The 22,043-nt window shown below is 40.0% G+C and overlaps 1 protein-coding gene across 6 annotated transcripts in view; it reads left to right on the plus strand.

Moving 5' to 3' along the window:
- Positions 1-21,976, plus strand: part of OVCH2 (ovochymase 2) — a 39,555-nt gene extending 17,579 nt beyond the window's left edge. For 4 of the 6 annotated variants that reach the window (XM_037402330.1, XM_037402331.1, XM_037402334.1 and 1 more), the window contains 21 exons: positions 1,036-1,145; positions 1,836-1,927; positions 3,076-3,248; positions 4,165-4,260; positions 4,703-4,854; positions 5,511-5,706; positions 7,121-7,144; positions 8,551-8,641; positions 8,744-8,877; positions 9,280-9,420; positions 10,435-10,565; positions 10,962-11,055; positions 11,866-11,997; positions 12,389-12,469; positions 13,116-13,302; positions 14,883-14,952; positions 15,518-15,716; positions 16,000-16,151; positions 16,500-16,668; positions 17,084-19,936; positions 21,760-21,976. In XM_037402330.1, the coding sequence (XP_037258227.1) occupies positions 1,036-1,145; positions 1,836-1,927; positions 3,076-3,248; positions 4,165-4,260; positions 4,703-4,854; positions 5,511-5,706; positions 7,121-7,144; positions 8,551-8,641; positions 8,744-8,877; positions 9,280-9,420; positions 10,435-10,565; positions 10,962-11,055; positions 11,866-11,997; positions 12,389-12,469; positions 13,116-13,302; positions 14,883-14,952; positions 15,518-15,716; positions 16,000-16,151; positions 16,500-16,668; positions 17,084-17,106 (2,447 nt within the window). In that variant the 3' untranslated portion in view covers positions 17,107-19,936; positions 21,760-21,976. Of the gene's footprint in view, positions 1-1,035; positions 1,146-1,835; positions 1,928-3,075; positions 3,249-4,164; positions 4,261-4,702; positions 4,855-5,510; positions 5,707-7,120; positions 7,145-8,550; positions 8,642-8,743; positions 8,878-9,279; positions 9,421-10,434; positions 10,566-10,961; positions 11,056-11,865; positions 11,998-12,388; positions 12,470-13,115; positions 13,303-14,882; positions 14,953-15,517; positions 15,717-15,999; positions 16,152-16,499; positions 16,669-17,083; positions 19,937-21,759 lie in introns of those variants that run through there. The other 2 variants (XM_037402335.1, XM_037402336.1) reach the window with 2 other exon arrangements.
- The last annotated feature ends 67 nt before the right edge of the window (positions 21,977-22,043 follow it).

Below are 22,043 nucleotides of genomic sequence, written 5' to 3' on the forward strand. Positions count from 1 at the left end.
CTAATCCTGAGGATGATTACAAAACCCTTTTTGCAGGTATTGTAAGCTATATTTTATAGTTTGGAGGATCCTGTGATTTCCAGACAGTGTATACACGTATAGGTTCTCTGAATACAGCAACCTATCTGCCAAAACAACAAAACGTTCCAGGTTTATGGATGTTAATTTTTTCCCAATGTAGTGTTTAACAGAATTTGTAGTAAAATGTCTTAGAGATACGTTTGGCTTCAATAACTTTTCATACAGCTCTAAGAAAAAAAAATAATAATTGTGGCCACTGTTGGGTTTGGGAAGTACACTACAAAAAATTCCTCTGTTACAGTGTGCTGCTTGGCAGAATTTGCATCTGTCTTTACTAAAATACTGCCAAATCAGTGGTTATCACCACAGATACTTGTTTCTCTAAATAGACTCCTTTACAAACAAATATTGTCAGCTTCACTTAGCCATAGTAGGTGATGATAATAGTGAGTTAAGAAGAAATAAAGTTGGTGCAGTAATAGATGTTCTTGAGAAATTCAGCCACTGTTGGTCATCAGGGTCTGTATGTTGTGCATATTGACCCTGTTTGTCCAAAATATTTTAAGTACAAATGGTGGGTGTAAAGAGATTTCTGAAAGCAATAACAAAACAGTGATTTAATGCCAAAATAATTCTGAAACTTGCTTGGAAGAGAATGTTGTCATTCAAAAAGTTAAAGTAAGCATGGACCTAACAAGAGTATTAAAATACGTACATATACACACATGCATTTGCTCAAGGAAGGTAAATTTTAGTATTTGTGATACAATTGAACCAAAAAGTGCTGGTTTGGAGAACTTCTGCAAAATAAAGTATGTTGCCTTTTTGTTAGCCCAGTTTAGCCTTGGTCTGGGCAGTTTGTGTTAGGAATTATAAGACGTGGTTCCTGTCATGGCAGAGGGACTGCACTGACCGCTGTGCCGGGCCATGCCTTCCAATTCTATGTTACCAAAAAAGCGGAAAACCTTACATCCAGACTGAATCCTTCCTTCCTTTCTCCCTTTTGCTCCTCAGATCCTAAGTGTGGGCAGAAGGTTCAAGAGGCAAAACCATGGAGTTACCTGAACCTATTCACTCGGATTGTTGGGGGAAGCCAGGTGAAACAAGGCACACATCCGTGGCAGGTTTGCACGAGCAAATGTGGCTTTATCTTCAGATATTTCTATGAAAAGTCCTGACTTTTCATAGAAATGACAAAAGCAGAAAACACTTGTACTGTGTGCTTACTGACACTTACGGTGTGTTGTTGAGTTCCACCCTCCTTCTATGAAAAGCAGCGAAGCAGATGGAGAGGACACAGAGCCTGTCCTACTCCCTAATAAACCTTTCCTTACAATTTTTTATTTTGTCTATCATCTTTTATGAAAGAGCATCTGTAGATTAGCTTATCATAGAGAGGCATGGGTGAAACTGCTCAAAAATAGGTCACCAAAGGAGGTAGAGCCAGCCCCTTATTGTTAGGCATCTCAGATTTGTAGTGCTCCCAGTGACCTGCAAAGGAAAAATTCTCAACTAACTAGTGACCTTTACAGCATGCCGAGTACCTCAGTGACTTGGCATCTATTACATGTATGTTGCTTTTATGCAGGCACCAAAATCACTGCTGGAGGGAGAACAGCAGGGTTTAGGATCTCTTAGGCTCAAGGACTGTAAGAATGCCATGAAAGTGTGTTTGCTGAAAAAGCAGCATGTGCTTTAGCTACGTGAATCTTCACCAAGAGTACCTGTATGTACTCTCCCCTTTCTTCCTCAAATGCAGTCAGAGCAGATATAAAGATTTTCTTTATTTGGCATGCCTTCTTTCTGTGACGCAGGTTTCCTTGAAACGAAGTCAAAAGCATTTCTGTGGAGGCACCATTGTTTCTGCTCAGTGGGTGGTCACCGCAGCTCACTGCATCTTAGACAGGTATGGATGTGATATTTCAGGAGCAGGCTGCAGGTGCAGAAAAACATTGATTGTAAATACGTGTGTGTGCTGTAGCATCTTGGTGGTGACTACTTACAGGTGCTACCCTTTTACTTGTAACCAATATTTTCCATGTTTTAACAGAAAGGGAGAAAACCCCCAAACCTTTGAACATCTCAAAAATAATTAAGAATGAAATAAACTTGCAAGGATTGGTGTAGACTGATTTTGGAAGTGTAGGTAAAAATCTGTACTTAATTATATTGATCAGGTGACTGCAAATTATTTTTTTAGTGGTAACATCTGGCAGAGTATATACACTTAAATGGGGAATGGGTGTAGTACTCGCCTCTTTCTTGCATGCTGATGATTTTCGGCCTTAGTGCTAAAAAAAAATAAATAAAGTCTGTAAATGTTGTATGGAAGCTTTCAGTTCTGATTCTGTAGTGGCTTCACTGAGGTATAATTCCCTTATAGTTAATACTGAATATTTGTACTTATGGTTCACCTGGAGTTACAAATTTCATCTGTATCTGGTATGTGATCACATCTTGGTCAAATTAGCCAATAACTGCAGAGTTTATATTAACTACAGAAGGACAGGCAGTGTCTAAATCGGCATAAAGCCTCCTGACACAAAAGTTATTCTTCAAGTTGGGTGAATAAATTTGAAGGAAGATAAAACGTTCATAATAATCGCTTTTGTGTTTCCTTGCTACACATCTGGTCTGGTACTAGAAGCCCCGGAGCAGGATTCACTATGTTTTTAAGGTATAAACTGAGAATGCTAGAGAAGTAGTCTTTTTTTTCTGTACTTTCCTGTGTCCAAATCTTCCCTCCTCCTTCAAAAAGTAGTGTGACTGAACATTTTTAAACATAGTAAGAGGACCTGGTTGCTTGGTGGACCACCAAGCCACAGTCAGGAGTGCAGCAAAAAGATTTTTCTTCTCAGTCCTTTTCATCTCCTGATTTTCTGCTGTGGGGCATGCTCGGCTCTTGCTGACCATACATATTAAGTGCTCTAAAACCTGCAGATGAAAGGTACTAGGTACGAGTAGTAATAACTTCTCTGTTTAAATACAACTAATTTTTTTTTTTCTTTCATTTTAAGGATTCTGTAGCTAAACTTTGGTTTTTCTGTTCTACAGAAACCTACTCCAGTACTTGAATGTCACTGCTGGAGAGCATGATCTGAGGATCAGGGAGACCGGCGAGCAGACGCTCCCTGTTAAATACGCCATTAAGCATCCCAGCTTCGACCCCAGAAGGCCGATGAACTATGACATTGCCCTTCTGAAGCTGGATGGAGCCTTCAACTTCAGTAAGGCCATAGTTACCTGTGATCTTTGTCAGCGGTGAAGGTTAAGGCCTTTGCTTCTCCCAGGTGCTGTGAAAAGCCTTGAAACTTGGTTTAAACCCATTTCACAGCTGTCAGATTATACCACTAAAAGTCTCCAGTGTATTTTGCAACTGAAGTATTTAAAATACCAGGCGTAAGTCAGATAAATGTATCAGCTGAGTTACATGTCTTCTTCAGACTTAATACTCCCTTGAAGGAAAAGGTATTGTTCTTTGTATGTGGGAGATGAAAATTCGAGCAGATAGGTGTGTTTATTTTTTTATCTAAAGTGTAGGTGGAGATTTCTGCCTCTGGTGAGCAGTAAAGCTAGCCAAAGGCAGAGCAGAGCTCAGAGCACACGGCAGTACTGCCTGCCCCTTGCTCACCCCCCTCTGCTGTTTGCCCTCCTTTCCTTTCCTGCAGCAGGGATTATTTTCCATGGTGGCAGCATGGTCTGTTTCCATCTCATTTCTCAGCTGTATGCTAACTTTGCCTTATGGCCAGGTTTCTGGAAGGCTATTTCACATCAGTTTTATAAAAGTGGTGCATAGGAGAGTCCACCCGACACTTTGCTCTTCCAAAGACTCCAGCTCACATCATGAGGTTGCTTTTTCTTTGCCACCACAAATGTGAGCAACTACTTTTTCTAATAGTGATAGCAGCTAAGTTTAAACTGGGCTGATGCTTGTGGTGCTCATGGCTTTCTTTTCCATTCCAAAACACTATGAAGTGGAGGCACAGATCGACTGTCAAATGCCAGATTAATTTTTCAGTTGCCACAAAAATAACAATACTTTTTAGTAAAAAAAAAAACAAACAACAACTGACCGAGAAAGGAAGTTTTTTGTTGTTGTTCTTTCAAATAGTTATCAATAAAACTCATGTCCTTGTGTGGCAGGTTCTTCAGTGTTGCCAGCATGTCTTCCTGATCCAGGGGAAAAGTTTGAAGCAGGATACATCTGCACTGCTTGTGGTTGGGGCCGTTTAAATGAGAGTAAGCCACTCCAGTTGTTCTTTGACATTCAGGTTTCTCAGTGTCTTATTTCTGAAATTTCTGAAGCTAAGAGCCTGATTGCGTAGGTCATAGGCAGACCAGAAGAAACCATCAACTGGTCGTAAGAATTGTCATCTCAAAATGGGATCTTCTAGCTAGCTTCTCTGCCTGCCTGTGAATTACTTCAGAATGGCTCACTAGAATGTATAGCCCTGTGTTTCAACTTGGAAACATTTTGAAATTTATTCAGGTAAAACTGTGTTTGTATGCAAAACTGGATGTTTATCAGAACGTGCTTGTAACCATAAAATGGCTTGGAGCAAGCTTCCAACTAATTTTTTTTTGTGTATTAGCAGTAACTTTAAGTTCACCTTTCAGCATTTCTTATGAGCGTTTTTGGGTTGCTCTTTTTTTTTTTTTTTTTTTTTTTTTTGTATTTCAGATGGAGTACTCCCTCAGGTCTTATATGAAGTCAATCTACCAATCCTAAACAACAAGGAGTGCTCAAGAGCATTATCAACTTTAAAGAAACCCATCCAAGGTGACACTATAATGTGTGCTGGATTTCCTGATGGAGGAAGAGATGCCTGCCAGGTGAGCTGAACTTAGTCGTGTACTCAAGCGTGTTTCTCAGAAGCTCACACTTTGTGCCTGACTGAGTGAGCGTGTCTGTTTTGGTGCGTGTGCATTCTGGCATATGAATTTTTTCAAAGGTTCTGTATGGGGCAATGCACTTAATTACATGATTCCATTTTAATTATTGTATGAGCTGTATGACAGGTACCTGAGAGCAGTTTTGGAGTGTATCCTAGTGCAATAATGCTGAGGGCTTTCTAACTTCAGAACACTTGGTAAATTGATCAGTTAATGTTGCTAAGATCCTGAGGAGGGAAGTAGAAAAGGTTACCTTGGATTACAGGAAGGAAAGGAAGTGAGATAAAGGTTAAGTGTTCCTTGTCATGGGGGATAAAAGAAAAAAAGCTCCTCACTCCCTTTTCCATGCTCAAACACAACAGATGTGCACCCATAAGGGAATAAGCTTGTCTTTCCCCTTCTTGACAATCCTGACTAAACACAACAAAAAAATAAAGCCTCTTTCTTCACAGGTGTTATAAAATTACTATCCCCCACTTTGCAGATTTGTTAGTATGGCTCAAAAGAGAACGCAGTGAACTCTGTTAGGCTTGCTCAGCGGGGTACACGTGCGTTTGTAGGCTGTGAGTTGTGGGCTTTGACTTGTTTTTTTACAGGGAGACTCAGGAGGCCCTCTTCTGTGTCGACGTAAGCATGGTGCCTGGACTCTGGCTGGTGTGATTTCGTGGGGCATGGGGTGTGCTCGCGGCTGGATAAGTAATGAGAAGAGGAAGCATTATGACAGAGGATCTCCGGGAATATTCACAGACCTCAGTGCGGTGCTTTCTTGGATTCAAGAGAACATGAGTGCTGGTATTAAGTCTTCACAGTAATGTGGCTCTCACTTGTCACAGCTTTTCTGTCTCATAATAATACTTAATTTAATTTTATCTTTTTCAAGATGTAACACCTATATTTTCCCATTTTTCCTAGCAAAGCACTATAGCATTTCACAGTGCCTTTAATTAGAAGCATTGCAAATGTTTGCTTCTCTTCCACATTGCCTCCTACTTGGAATATATATGTGTGTGGGCATGTATGTATTTTTTTTATTTTAAGAATGGTCCTTTTATCCAGCTAGCCAGTTAGCCTGGTATTTTAAAGTGGAAATTCACCAGTTGAAAGTATCTGAAATTCCATACACACCTCTTCAAAGTTACTTGTCATTTTTCTCAGCTAAAATGTGTTGGATCAGACATTTGACTGCCTGGGGAAAAGCTCTCAGAAGGGCTTTTGCTTACTCTGCCCAAAAGGCTACATACGTCCTCTGTGCAGGGAAACAGTATGAAAATTATCCATCACTTCCAAAGGCATGGAGCTGGAGATATAAATGACAGTCTGTCCACGGGTGAACTTCACTCAGAACATTAAGAAACATTTTCTTCCAGTTTGGGCTATTCTCATTAAAAGTTATCAGAGACTGTGTTAAAATTTATGCAGAGAACAGAAAAAACTGAGGAGGGGTGTTTAAGAGGTTTTGCTAGAAAAAAAATTGTGAGGGAAAAAAATTAAATCTTTCCTATTAGAAATCAGCTTCAACTGGTGATTGAAAAAAGAAATGGTCATGATGTCGGAGAAAAATGAAAAGGTTCTGAAAAATATTTTGGTTTTAAATTTTAAAAAAGAAAAGAGGGTCTTTTTATTATAAATTTGCTAGTTGGCCCATTTTATTATCAGGGAAAAATACAATTAGCTATTGCGGTAATTCAAGTGTGTTGGCTCCAGTGAAAAGAAAAAAGTGATTTGATAGGTAAAGTGAAAACACAGTTCTCAATTGTATTGCACTGAGTTTTGCTTGCTAGCTCTTTTATAGTCACACTGGTGCAAAAGATCTTAACCGTAATTGCTGTCAAGCTTAATGTCTCTGATACGATGCTAGCAGTTAGATTCTGCTACCCTTACCTGAAATGTGTAGTATTTACTCAGCAAGTGCATAGAAAGATAGTATGTGGCTCAGACTGAGCGGTGGCCTATCAATGCAATGTATGGTTAATTCTAGAAGTGGCTACTCCAGAATTGTTTATTCCAAAGCCAGCATTGCCTGAACTTGAAAATTTACTAGTATATTGAAGGTACTGTGTCCCCAAGAAGCATTTGAATTTGCCTTAGTGCTAGCTGTATAAAATTACCATTTAACACAGATAAAAATATAGCCTACATTGTGAATACGAAACTACAGTAATTTATTCTTCTTTTTCCACCCCTTTCCCTGTCCCTCCTTCATTAGATCTGAAAATGAAAAGCTCCACAGGTGAGTATGGTGTTCTTTCAGTATCTTCTGTCTGTGTTGGAGCATAAAAAGACCCCAAAATAGTCTGATATATAAACTTGAAGGAAGAAATGTGAAGAAACTTGACTCATCAAAGCACTTTTTAATGTATACTTTAAATATATACTTTTTTTCCTCCTGGTTCTGTAAAAAAAATAATTATTACTTAGGTAGGGTTGTACTGGTGATTTAAAAAAGGAATTTTCCTTAAGGCAGTTCCACATATAAAGCCATGGTTTTATTGAAATGTAAATAAATTAATGGGGAAAATGTAGAACAGAACATCAAGCAATACATGAAATCTAGTGAAGCTGATTATGTGAAAAAAATATAGATTCTAAATGGAAAATATGAGTTAAATTAGTAGTACTTTTGTGCAGTCTATGATGAATCTGTCTACTTGTCTGGTGTCTATTTCGATGAATAAAATGCAAAAAAGTACCCCCACAGAACACAACCCCAAATGTAACATTTTAAAATTGAAGTCTTACTTTGATTCTGCCACGTTTTTGTTCTTTTTGGATGCTCTGTTTGTTGAGGTACGAGGTCACATAAAGATACTACGAACAACTCTTGTGAAGTAGATCTTAAAATTCTACTTTTAGTAGCCTAGAGTGAGATTTCTCAGATGATAAATGAGCTTGGGCACATGGTCAGTTTGTATAGACTTGCTGTGGCCAGTGAGAATTGGGTATTTAAGTGCTGGTTTTGTCTTTTTGAAATTTGTTACTGGTCTTCCCAGGATGCTCCAGGTAAGATAATCTTCTAAGTACATGACTCCTTGAATTTGTTTGCATATACATAATTGTTGATAAACGTCTCACTGGCTTACCTTGCAAAGAGAAGAAAAGGCAAGAGGAGGTAATTTTTGTAAGTAATTGTGTTTCTAGTGACACTGATCTGGAGAGGAAAGCTTCTGCTTCTTCTATTAAAGTGTCTTTAATACCATCTTGTACTGTTGCAAAAGCCTCCTGCTGTAACATAACTAAGGATGTTATTACAAATGGGCTGCAATGAATGCTTTTCTTATGTCCTGAGGTATGTGTTTTCCCTCCCTGAAAAATATTTATACTGAAATCCTCATTTAACAAATAGTTTCTTTAATGTAAAAAGCAAGGGCTGCTATTTTGCAATAAAATATGATAGTGTGTTGGCAGTGCTTCGTTTTTGCTCCCAAATTATGCGTTTTAAAAGTGACTTACCATAATTCCAAATAAAAGAGAGCAGAGAGAAGACCCAGCATTAGTCTGCCCGCAGAAACAAGGCATGGCTAAACACTCTTGTGAGTCTCACAATATTCTCTAGATGTTTGAGCTTTTTGGTGGAACAAATGATTGCATGTGTGTCAAACCTGATTCCTTCTATTTTGTTTTAATTCTACAATGCAGCATTTTGTAGCATTCAGGATGGCAAACTCCCTGACAGTGAAGGAGAATTACATTTTCCTGGAAGTCCCAAACAGTTCTATCAAAACCACCAGTAAGTACACAGATCGCAGTCTTTTCTCAGAAACTATTCCCTATACCAGTGTAGTTGGTTTTTGTTGCAGTTTTGTGAATGGGAACTCGTTTGTGATTCCAGATTGTGTGTATGGACTCTATTTGTACCCGAAGGGAATTATATATTGCTTCGGTTTTCCCACTTTGATATAGAGCCAGAAACGTTTTGTGACTATGATTCTTTATCAGTCTATTCAAAAGACAACAGACTTGTTGGTGAGTTGCGCTCCCTTTATTCCTTGAAATAAGCCGTCAGTATGCCTTTTTATTCTAACAGCAAGTACACCCCATGAGGACATGGCGGTTGATTATGTTTTACTTACGTTTTCATGATGGATACCTTGTGACATATGATCTAAAATAAAAGACAAAGAGTGTGGGAGGAGAAAAGAATGGAAAACGCCTGGTATGGAACTGTGTCAGCATAGAACTTGCTGGTGTCAATGATTCTCAGTCATTAATAGTTTGCATCTCTATGGGCTAGTGGATTAATAGGGAATGTAGAGGAATGAATAAGCAATACCCTTTTCAGCCTAAAATGTTTATAGCTAAATGGTACATGCAAGTTTTCTCAAGTGACTAAAGACTTTAAACAGTGATTATTCTCTAATATTTCAGGGAAATTCTGCGGAGGAGATCTTCCATTACCTATTTTGGTTGGCTCCAGTAGTATAAGGCTGAAATTTGTTTCTGACAGCAAGGATTATGGAACTGGTTTTTCCATGACCTACAAAGCTCTTACACCAGATATTCTTCCTGGTAAGTCTAAGTAACACACCTGTCTGCACACTCGGGTGGTGACCTGGAAGACAAAATTCAGGAGAAAATAAATCAGAGGAAGCTTCTATGATGTTTCTGTGTGGATGGTGCTATGGCCAAGGTTAGTGTGGTTAAGCTGCTGCGTGAAATTGTGGAGAAACTGGGATGCCCGAAAGAGATAGGTGTGAGATGGTGTTTAACTTTACCTCCTCTCTCCACTTTATATGAGATCTCATTCCTTCCCTACTTCAGGATGCTTTAACACTCAATAACATTAGTCAGTTGAGCAGCATTTCCAGATGAAAGCTGCTTTGCTAGTCCCAGGCATGCTTTCATGGAGGGGCCCGGAGGCAGGCCACTAATGCTAACATACATGTCATGGAGAACTGCTTTCGGTTGTGCTGCGCAGAGTGGTTCACTCTCGTTAGAGAGCAGACCCAAGGGCCATCTGCTGAGTCTGGGCAATCTAGATACAGACAGACACCTGTGTACCTGTTCCTGCAGCTTTTCCAGCTAGTTTCTTTCCTTTGCAGAGTGTAAGGGCGGAGTGTAGGGAGGAATCCTCTCTGCGGGGCCTTCCCACTGTATAGTCCCTCAGGAGGACATGTCCTGTGGTTATGTTTTACGTCTCCACTTTCCTCTCCAAAGAAAGTTGGCAAATGTTCTTGTGACATGCTGGTATCCAGCTCTTCTTTCACCCCACACAGGTGCCTGTGCCTGCAGTGCTGTGCACTGCCTGTAGTGAAAAGGGAACGCTATAGTCATGGGTTGACTTGTTCTTCTGCCTGGGAAAAAATTAAACATTTTCTTTGCATCTTTTTCAAACAGAAGGATTTGGCTTGCTGCTCTTTCTCAGCTGTGTGAAAACACCACAAGACTTTTTCTGGATTTAATTTATCTTCCTTTTTTTTTTTTTCTTCTTTTTGGTTTTTTTGGGGTTTTTTTTTTTTTTTTTTGGTGAATGCGTTAATAACAAATCACGGTACCTCTATTTTTGTTTTCCTGGATTTCCAGATTCTGGCTGTGAGTCCTTAGCTGTCCTTTTTGAAGAAGGAGTGTTACAAAGTATGCACTATCCAGAGCGCTACACCAACATGGCAGACTGTCAGTGGATTATTTGTGCGCCGGAGGACCATGTCATCAAGGTATAATATGAGTCCTTCTTGTGGCTACAGAATGGAAGTAGGCACCACTGAGGTAACAAGAAATTATGCAGCTGAGGGCAAGCAAGATCAAGCCAAATAAGCTTGAATAATGCTGCTGGATGCAGTTAAGAGAAAGAACTTCCCATTTCAAAAGCCCAATAGGTTCTGATTTCTCCTTTAGGTTACAGTAAAACAGGATTTTCTGGTTTAAATTTCATCGTGACAGATTCTTGTAGCAAATGCACTATGTTATGTACCACCTGTGAGAGGTCTGTATGTCACAGAAACCAAACCCTGAAGGAATCGTTGAGAATACTAAAGACCCTGCTGTAGATCTTTGAAATTTTTCTGTGTGAATTTAACAACAAGGTTCACCTTTTCATTTTTTATTTAAAGCTTACATACCAGTCTTTTGAAGTAGAAGAGAGTGAAGATTGCTCTTACGATGCCGTGACTGTGTATGAAGATGTGGGGAAACAGGAAGAAATTGGTTTGACTTTTTTGATTTTTGACATACTTTGGGGATGACTTATTTCTTCTACAACTTTTACTAGCCCTGTTTTACAGTCTAAAATTATTTGCTTCAGTAGTCTTAGATGATGTTAAAGGTACTAGTTTCAGTACCTTGAAAAATACTTGCTGTTATTGCTGCTTCTGTTCCATTTACAGAGGCAAAGCTACATTGAACAGAGTAGTTTTGTGTATATAAATTCTATATGAAATTCAGTTCTGAATTCATGTAAATAAAGAAAAGGGCATAACACATTATTATTTTTTTTTCCTATGGTAATGGTTAGTCAGAGAAAGCACTTGTGAGGTCTCCGTTCCAGGGTCTTCACTCCAGATGAGCATTCCTGTAGTTCTTGCCACCTTGCTGGAGATTCCTCTGGCTTACGCTGAATGAGAGGAAGACCTGTCCCAATCAGCTGGTTTCAGCCCTTGCTTGATGCTGCTGCTGGGATTAGTACTAGCAGATGGTGGTGTTGAAACACTAATACGGAGGAATCATGTTTCCAGTGTGTTCTGTATGTAATGGCAACTGATGAGTGTGAGTGCTGCAATAGACTCTTGTGAAATAATGCAAGAGTCTTGTTGTTCTTTGAGATAATTACTGAATAAGGACAGACTGTCAGGAGTAATAGAACAGTCCTTCAGCCTCAGTCTGCTTATCTTTGTTCCTCTCTTGTACAAAGTTGTGTTTTACCCTCCTGTGTGAGAGCTGGAATACACAGACTGTTGGGTACCCACTGTTGAAAAGTACGTGATAATCTGCAGCGAGACTTTGCTTTCTCATCTTTAGCTAAATCTTGTGGATTCGCCCTCCCAGCACCTGTTCTAAGCTCCTCTGCTGTGATGCTGGTTGTCTTTCACTCTGATGAGACAGAGACTTTTGGAGGATTCAGAGCTACAATCTCGTTTGTTCATGTGTCAGGTAATAAAAGTAACTTGGGAAACTGCCTCTTCGGGGCAGCACAAAGGGCCTTTCAGTGAATCTGGCCGTTCAGAATTATTTTCATCTAACAAATTGTTTCAGTGAAATAACTGTATTGTGAACTTATTGAGGCATTTAAACAAAGGGTCTGTTGAGTGAGTGAAGAGAAACAATGAATCTACCCAAACCCTGAGAGTTTTATTTTGTGTAAAAGTGTTTTGGTGCATTTTAAATGGCACTTTACTACCATGTAAAGATTTAATAGCACAGATCCCTACAATAGAAACCTATTCCTTCTACAGAAATTATAATAAAGGAAATAAAAGTGATTTTGTAATAAAAATATCACTCAAGACAGCCTGCTAATGCATTTGCTTTTTTTATTTGCTAGATTTAGACACTTTGGATTCAACTAGTGAAGAAGAATTTGAAGATGTGGATATGATTGAAGAAGAAATACAGGATACAACAGGTAAGCCTAAGTTACATTTTCTTCATGGGAATAGGGAGTACCTTTTGGACTATAATTTAAATGGTGTTTTCTCCAAATATTTAATGGATGCAGTTGTCTCAGAATTTTTCATTAAGATATTTTGAGGAAATAAAAAGATGAACAGTAACACTTCTAGCTTTGGCTTTAGAATAGCAGAACCTATGTTTTTTGTGTTTCCTTCATCTTGTTAAGTCATTTTCAGCAATGTAATGACATTATTTTAGCTTGTATGTTAGTTTACGCCTACTTGGTTTGAAAGTAGTTGCAAAAAGTACAGAGTGGTTGAAAATAATAACCAGTATTTTAGAACTTCCCTTACTCCCCACGCCCCGGGTACTTGCCAGGAGAATGGCATGAGTCCATATTCATTGTAGATTTGAGGCTAAAACTTGTGAAGGTAAGCAGTCGCTTTCATCTTGGGAAGTTCTGTTTTTGTTAAGATCATCTCCTCATGCTAGTTCTAAACATTTGGATCCTTTGTAATGAGTTAAGTTGAAAGATGTAGCAAAAAAGGGGAAGAGGGAAGCCTGAGAAGTTGTGGGATTACTCTTAAATGGACAGTTATTTGCTTCTCCAAATCTTAACCTCTAAAGACTTCTTGACACATCAGTGCTTTCTGTTTCAGATGATATTTGTGGTATGCCTTCAAATCAGCCCAGGTTCATCTTCAGTAGGATAATTGGAGGTGAAGAAGCCGTACCATACTCATGGCCTTGGCAGGTCAGTGTACAAATTTCAGATGAGCATATCTGCGGAGGAGCAGTTCTTGCCAAAGAATGGGTTGTCACAGCTGCTCACTGCTTTAATTCTAAGTAAGTACACTGGGATGACCCCTTCCTTGGGAACATCTGTAATTGTGTGGTGCATCTCTGCAGCGTGGTGGTTCTGCCCAGGGTTGCTGGCACAATTTCGGTTACCACCTACTTACAGCTCACATTGGCACTGGTTCTTTTGCTCCACACACGTACTAGGATCATAGTGGCTACTAAGGAAGTAAGTAGCCTGCTTCTGTAGGCTTCATTTTTGTTAAGATCAGTTTTCAGAAGAGATGACAAGATACCTTGTCATCCATCACTGACTCTAAGGTAACTTCCTAGTGTTTCAGTAATTTACAGAGCATGTTTCGTCCAGGTGGAATCAACCTATACAAAAATTTAAAAAATGACTGAATTTGTGTAGATTTTGGAGGGCATACAGGAGGCTTTTGTGCACAGTGTTGATGCCATTCCCTTACTAAGAACGTGTCAAGCTGTTAAATCAGATTACATGGAAATTTTTCTGTCTTTATTGACAAAAGGGTAGTCTACGTGACTTTTGGATTCTTTAAAAGACTTTCTAAACTGCAATTTGTTTATTCATCTCTTAGGCTGTACCTGTTCTGAAGTTTAGATTAATCGCAGGTACATTAATTTAAAGTTCACATACACTGGGTAACTAAAATATTTTTTAAAAATCCTCCCAGGATTGCTGATAATTAGGTATTCTGGCCTGTTTTGAAATAAAGTTGTAATTACTTTAAAATGAGGGTCAGCTTTCAAACGCCCCGAATGCCAAAGATGCCTAGACGTCTATGTTCTCCATTTCTTTGATTCTCTTCTCCACCCCCACAAAACTGGGGATCTGAAATGCAAGTGCTGTTTTGAATTTTGGGCATTGGCTTCCAAGTTTCTAAATGTCAGTTTGCAAAATTCTGTGTCAGGAGCATTGGCTGATGGTACTGCTTTAAGAGCTGTTTTAAGGAGGAATTCTCTATGGCACATAGCCATCACATTAGAATTTGCATACATGACTTAACGATTCTACGCAACTAATTTCATCAGGGAGTTATGACAGATTTTCAGGCAGTGAAGAGGGTTTGGTTAAGAAACCAAAGGATGAAATGAAATATTGCTGTTGCATTTCTTGATACCATTTGATAGGTAGTAATGTTTTGAAGATTACGCATTTTTTTATTAAGAAGGTAGGGACCACCACTGTCCCTGGATGATGTAGACTGTGTAGGCCTTGTGTTCTGCATCAGGCACACCCAGTCCTTATAAAAGTGACCTTTCCCTCAGTTCACTATATGTTTGAAAGGTCCTGTTGCCTCAGCATGAGAATATTTCATGCTCTCTAGAAGTCAGTGGGAAGATTTCCATAGATTTGCACGGGAGTATGGGCGCCTCAGCATGAGAATATTTCATGCTCTCTAGAAGTCAGTGGGAAGATTTCCATAGATTTGCACGGGAGTATGGGCCTCAGAAGTTATTGGCCCAGGAATACGTAGGGCCCTAGTATCTGTTTTGGGTGGTGGAGGTTTGAAGATTCATAGGTTTCAAGAATAAATATTATATTATACCAACCTGAGAACGTACGTATCTTTTTTTCTTTTTTCTTTTTTTTTTTTTTTAAGGGAACTATACACAGACTTATGGATGGTGGTAACAGGACTTCATGATCTTACGGAGCAAGAATACAGACAGGTACTATAAGTTCTGCTTAATAATAAAATATAAATCAATCTTATAAAATAGTTTTAAATGTAAATGCATCTCCAAAAATGTTGATGATGCAGCCATCTAACAGCCTGCATGCTGACCTTAATCTGCATTTACACAACAGCATTTGTGTGACTGTCAGAGAAGTTGTCACCACAGATTTGTGCCTCCACCAGCAATGAACTCTAAAGCTCAGTATCTTGGAGAATGTGTGAATGAGGAGTGTATTGTCTTTAGATTATCTGGTGCCTATTACTAAGACAGAAATAATTGGGGCACAACCTTCCACTTTGCTCAGACTGGACAAATGTTTTTCCAAGGCCCTCTGCCTACACTTGTTGGATGGAGTTTCCTGCATGTTCCCTGATTCATGTCCAAGAAGCATAATCTTGACTTAATATAAGAAACCCGGTGGCTTCAGCAGCTGCTTTTAAACGTGTCCTCCTCTTTATTCATGCATCTTGTATTTGGCCTGAAAACTTAGGAAACCAAAGTTCCTGACTTGGATTCCCAAGGCATTCAGAAAATGTCAATGTCCTTGCTTTCCTAGAAAAGGTCAGTCAAGCAGTATATTATACATCCAAGTTTTAACAAGACCACTATGGACTCTGATATTGCCTTACTGCAACTGACTGAGCCCTTAGAATTCAACCATTACGTGCGCCCGGTGTGCCTCCCCGCTGCCCAGGAGGAGGCGGTTCAGCCCTCGAGGGTGTGCGTTGTCACAGGATGGGGTGCGCACGAAGCAGGTAGGCACTCTTTGCTGTTTTGAAGGTTGAGCATGCTATAACTGTGTTTTAAATACTGTGTTCTGTGTTGTAACATTCATTCTGTCTATACGTTAGTTTGGGGAGAACAAACGTTAAAAAGTTTTCACTTGCGTAAGTTCAGCTGGACATGCAGGGAAGTGGGTGGGAGGAAAGGAATCAGATGATTTGGATTGAGACCATTTGAAAAGGGGAAGAGCAAAGCTTCTTTGTGGAATCACAAATTCATGCCTCTGCTGGTTTCTGAGATGTCTTTTACTTCAAGACAGAGAAAAGGGGAAAAAACTGCATCAGCTGGAAGTCCCCATCCTGGTGCTTGATGCATGTCGGAGCTATTACATAAATCTTCCTACTAAAGTGACCCAGAAGATGATCTGTGCTGGATTCCCTCTGGAAGAAGGCAAGGACTCATGCACAGTAAGTTGCACACATCACCTTTGCCTTCTGACACTTGGGGTATGGCCATGGTGGGTTCTGAAAAGGGGTTAAAACCTCTGGAAAGTTAAAACCTCACTTAAAGCTGTTTTCTTGCAAACAGGCTGTAGGTGATTTACAGCGAAAGACTCCTTAATAATAGTAGGATTTTAATTACTCATAGGGCAAAAAGTGCTACTTCCCTTGAACACAGGCTGTTTCTTTCTTTGCCTTTTAAAAACAGAAACCCCCAAACATATGAGCAGCTGGGACCTTTCGTAACTGAACTGGTATTTTAAAAGCATAAGGAATGTTGTTAGCTCATAACAAGATTCCTTTGTCCTTGTGCAGGGTGATTCTGGTGGCCCATTAGTTTGTCCTTCAGAAGATAACTCAGGATTTTACACCCTTCATGGAATCACTAGCTGGGGCTTGGGATGTGGAAGGAAGAGCTACCCAGGAGTATACACAAATGTCGGTGTTTTTGTTGACTGGATCAAGCAAAGTGTTAATAGTAGTGGTATGTATAAAAAAAAATAAAATTAAATGCATCCTTTTGCTATTGCTAGATGCTTAATGTGAGGTCTTTTCCAGGGTGTCATTTTTATATTTGGGTGCCCAGCACTTTCTGAAATCTTGGCTGTTTAAACCGTCCCTAGTTAAATGCCCAGAAACAGACAAATTAAATCAGTAGTCACTTCTGAAAATGTTATTTCTTCCACAGGTATTATTATTCCCTGCTCTGTTGCATTTTTTTATGTCATTTGATATGTTTTTCTTACTGCCGCTTTGCTGCTTTGTTTCTCGGAGTTGGGAGGAGGTAGGGAGGCATGAACTGACGCATCATGACAGCAGAGTCCACTTCGACAAATTTACAGTCTGCCTTTGATGATCTTTGTAAAGTTTACCCTGTTTTATTTTTCTCCTGTTTGTAGATCTCCCCATTTTCACGGTGTGACTGCCAAAAGAGCAGTTCTGCTGGACCACATTGTGGAACACTTGCAAAGCACAAATGTCACTGAAAGCAGAATTTGGTGAGAGTGTGTTAGTTCATGATTGGTGAACAGATTCCGAAGTACCTGATACTTACTTACCCTGGTGAATTTACTGCTGATTTACCCAAGTTGAGACTTTGGCTTTACATGTGTGTTCTTGGGGCAGACACAAGTTACTTGCAGGACACTCTGTTAATCTATCTTAGAAGGAAAGAAAACGAAAATAAGTGACCGTGTACATTACGCCAAGCATGTCCTTGAATGTAGTACTGGAGAGCATAAAAACACTGCAGAAATGAGATTAAATAAGTGCCCGTATAAAACAACAGAAGGGGCAGTCACTCATCCTTCCATTAAGGTCAACGAGTGTTACCTCTGACTCTGAGAGGACCTAGGCAGTGGCAGTAGTGGTGCAACCCTGAGGAGCAGAAGAACATTATCTAGTCATTACTGGAGCGAATCAATCCAAATGCTGGGAAAAGAATATTTTTCATACGGTTGCTTTTTTAACAAATTGCATGTTGTTTATTGATTCAACAGATAGAAGTGTTTGAAAAGAGAGGTGTTACAGGCCAAGGGCCTTTGGCACCATGCAAGAACTTTGGCGAATGGCTAGAAGCTATCCTATTGAGCTGTGTTATGGAATGAATTACATGTAATGTAATTAAAGAGGTACTGTGTAATCCACATACTGCAAACAGAGCACATGTACTTGTAAATAGAGGTTTGTTTGATGCCCAAATGGCTGCTTACACAAGAAATTGGGATGACAGGCTGCAATTAGCTTTGCAGACTGTTCTGTGCGGAGTCTTAGTGTTTAGAAACTAGATCAGTATGATAGTATAAAAGTTTAATCCTTCTCACTCAATGGTCCACAAAATAACTAGAAAGTAAGAAAGATATCTCATTTTGTTTCTGTTGATACTAATGGCAAAAGTCTTTCAAGATGTGTTTCCCCTACATGCATTTGATGCCAATAACCCTGCTTTTTAGATGACATTAGTTTAGAACTCAACAATTTTTTTAACAATAGAATTTAGTTCCGTAGCTAGGGTAAAAAACATCTCTCTCTACCTTTACTCTCAAATGACTATGGTAAACATTTTTTCACCAGTTTCTCCTCTTCACTGTAAAGTTTTAGGCAAAATCCCACAAAATAACCTGAAGCATGAGCTTTCTGTGAAAATGTGAAAATACTTCATGGTGGAGGGACTATGGACAAATTCAGATTAAGTGCAAGGCACAGCTGTACTACGTTATTGATAGAGTGTGCGTGTTCTATCTTTGATAAACTCTCTGAAGAGGTCTTCAGAGAGCAATGGAGGGGGAATATCCTTTGTAATTCTGCATTATGGAAGTCTGTTAATGTTCAGTTATGGTGGAAGTTGCTATTAGCTGACTATCTCAGTTTAACTATGCTGGGGGCAGATGTGTCTAATCACTTGGTTGCTATTCTGTTTTGCGTAACAGGAACAAGATGACTTAAAATACCTGTAAAGTTTTTATCTGCTTATTAATTTAAAATAAAGATACCAGGTGGGAGTGTTAAGTGAAAAAATAAAAAGGTGGGAGGACAATGGCAAAAAGAGGTGCTTCTCTTGAACACAGGCTGTTTCTTTCTCTGCATTTTAAAAAACAGAAACTCCCAAACATATGAGCAGCTGGGACCTTTTGTAACCGCACTATAGGTGGTATCAGCTGTGCTAGCCCTATTAAACACAGTGGTTAAATGCTGATATATAGATATCTCTTACAAACAATTCCTTTCACATATTCAGAATGCTACCTTAAATTATTTGTATATGATCTGATTGTTAGGGTACGTACTTTTTACTTCACTGCACGATGTTGACCTTTTGAGTTTCTCCTAGTATGGTTTTACAAGTCTTATTTTGCTTTTGTTGTATCTTTTTAATGTATTGTAAGCTGCCAGTATCCTTTAGCAATAATGTGAAGTGTTTTGTGATGCAAATGAAATCTGATTTTAAAAAAATATTTTCAATGGAGTTCATGGAATTGTGTTTTAGTTTTTACAAAATTTACATGAACTGCGCTTTAATTCTTGACAGTTCCGTGAGGCTCTCCTGAATCCTACAGTCAAAAGGTAGGATACTAGTAGCCTGCCTGAGTACCGAGGTAGGCTCAGGTTCCCTGCCTGCTTAAAATCTGCGTATAAACCACCTTCTGTTGGCGTGTAAGTAAAAATACCGTCTTTGTAATGTGACATGAAAACAAATGAAGGCTTATTGCATTGTTCATCGGCACTGGCCTAGTATTTGGAATAAAAGTCTATGTCCAAAAATATCTCGTTCTGACCTTTGGTTAACGTGAGCACCTGTAAATCTTTGTGGTTAGCTCTGAAATGGTAGTCCGGCACTGTATGTGTGCATGGGCACAGGTGCTGGGAGTCCAGCTGCATTGCCGGTGATGCACTCACACAGCCTTTGCAATGGGTATTAGAGCGTTTTTGCAGCTTTTATTGGAAAGGGAAGATCTTCTGTCGTTAAAGCAGGTCTGCAATAGTACAGAAGAGGAGGCAGTTGTGTGAAATCTGGGTTCTGGCTATATAGTTACCAACGTTAAACACATCGTTGATCTGTGACTCTGTGGCATTACCTCTGTGAATTCTTGGTTCATCATTCTTTTACTTTGCCATCTCTTCCTTTTCCAGCCGAGGGCAGCATAGTGGCTGACTGGTTTTGGTTGCTGGCCCTCCTGCGTGCTCTCAGATGAAGCCAGAGGAGCAATAGCAGGGTGGCATCCTGTCCTTCCTCAGATGTACTGTGCCTGGAGGTATGCATGCCATGCTTTTCCTGACTCTTCTTCGACAGTGGGTCTGCCCGAAAGGATCTAATGGACATTGTATTTGGGTGTTAGTGTAGAAGAACTATATTCTCATGTGATCTTTCCAGGTTTTTTCTCTTTCCCCTAGACTTTTTTCCTTTCTATTTTTTGAGGACAAGTGGCACAAAGGCAGTTTTTTTCTTGCTTAGGAAGCCATTTGCTGTCATGTATTGGATGCACAGAAAGACCGTTTTATTTCTTCATCTTAAGTAACTAGACTTGGTTCTTTGCATGCTTTCGAAAGAGTGAATTCTAACAGTAACACCAGAGGAACTGTGTGTCTGTGTAAGACAAGTTAACAAGAGGAAAGAATTAGGCTTAGTACTTTGGAGAGGAAAAAAAACTCTGGAGTTTTATGTAGACCAAACCCCTGCCTTTTGCACAAAAGAAAAGAAAATAATCAGCAAAAATGGAAGGAGCGTTAAGAATAGTTAATACAGAAAACAAGAAATACCTCTGTATGTTTCTCAGGCTCTGCAAAAGCCATTACTTTCTCTTACTGAAGGCAAGGAAGAGACCTGTTCTTGAGGGAAGACTGATGCTCCTTATCAATAGTGCAATTCAGAGAACCACTGGTAATTGCATAGCTGTGCAGTTGTTAGTCATAGCAAAGTAGACAGTGCCCTGTCTTGAAAATTAAAAACAATATAATAAATTCCTATTTTTCCTTCAGTTGTTCGTATTTATCCTTAAGGATAAAGTCTGACTGAGAAATCTGAATGTTTCTTCTCTCTGTTATTTTTTTTCTGCTTTGCTTGAGTTTCGAGCCTTTTGCCACATGGATATATGGTAGGTCATTGATGAAAACAAAATAGGTGCAAGTTGTAAACTGTACCATTACCATATTGTGAGAAAGTAAGAAGTGACAGCACTTTGGTGGGACAATCTAGGTGCTTTAACCATAGGGAGTGAGTCATTCAGCCTGGAGGTCCTGGGCTGGGTTGTGGTACTGTGAAGGCAGTGGCTGTGTGTGACACTGAAGCAAGGAGTTAATTGACTTCAGGAACAGAGCAGCAATATGTAGCATTTTGGTAGTGGTTCTTCTGCTTTTGAACCTGATGAGGAAAGCTGTTGTTAACAAAAAATTTAAAAAGTCTGTGGTGAGGTATTAATTCTCTGGTCTTCTGTAGTCATTGCTTCAGTAGCAGAGAAGACTGAATGTCTTTTCAATCTTTTTACAAATCACATAAAATACAAGCATTCCAAAACCGAGTAAATCAGATATATTATCTTCTCCTTGTCTCACCACCACCTACAGCTTGGCATACTGTGAATTATTCCTGGCGTTCCTTCCTTCCCCAGAGGCCTGATCAGTTTGTTTTCTTCCTCTGCAAAGACGTGTGTGAGATTGGGGCATGCTTTCATTTTACATCAACTATTTCAGACTTTGTGGCATGGGCTTGGACTTCAAAGCCTTGTCCTTTCCTTTAAGTGACTGACTTCTGTGTCTATCCCGAACTGTGTGCTCCTGTCCTACACTCTGTAGAGGGAATGATAGTCTCTGCTGTGTTTCGGGTTTTGTTTTTTTGGTTTTTTTTTTTTTTTTTTTAAGGCCATAGATACTGAATACCTTGTTAGTGCTGATTGTGGGGAAAGTCCTGTTTTGGCCCAGGGGATAGGGAGGCGATTAGCAATAACTTCCTGAACACCTGGTTAGTGCTGCTGAGCGGAGGCTGTTTGGGTGCCACAGCGCAAGGTGCAAGCGTGCACTGTCGGGTGGGTGGGTTGCCGGCGACTGCTGCGCAGGGGACTTGAACTTGGCTGTTTTACAGGGCGAACTGGGACCGGGCCAGAACTCCGGCATCACCATTTGCAGTTGCTGAACGTGCAGGGAACTGCGCCAGGAAAGCGCAGGGCAGGAGAAAGGGCTGCAGCGCCCCGGGCAGCGGCATTTTGCGGCCGTTCCAGCCCCTTTGATCCGTGTCAGGCGGGCCTGGCTGCTCGCAGGGGCCGGCGGCGCGCTGCCAGCCCGCCTGTGGGCGCGGGGGTCGGGGGGACGGGGACCCGGGGACGCGCTCGCCCCCGCGGCCGGCAGCAGTGGCGCGATGCCCCGGCC

This window comes from Falco rusticolus, chromosome 10, assembly GCF_015220075.1.
Source record: "Falco rusticolus isolate bFalRus1 chromosome 10, bFalRus1.pri, whole genome shotgun sequence".
NCBI classification, from domain to species: Eukaryota; Metazoa; Chordata; class Aves; order Falconiformes; family Falconidae; genus Falco; species Falco rusticolus.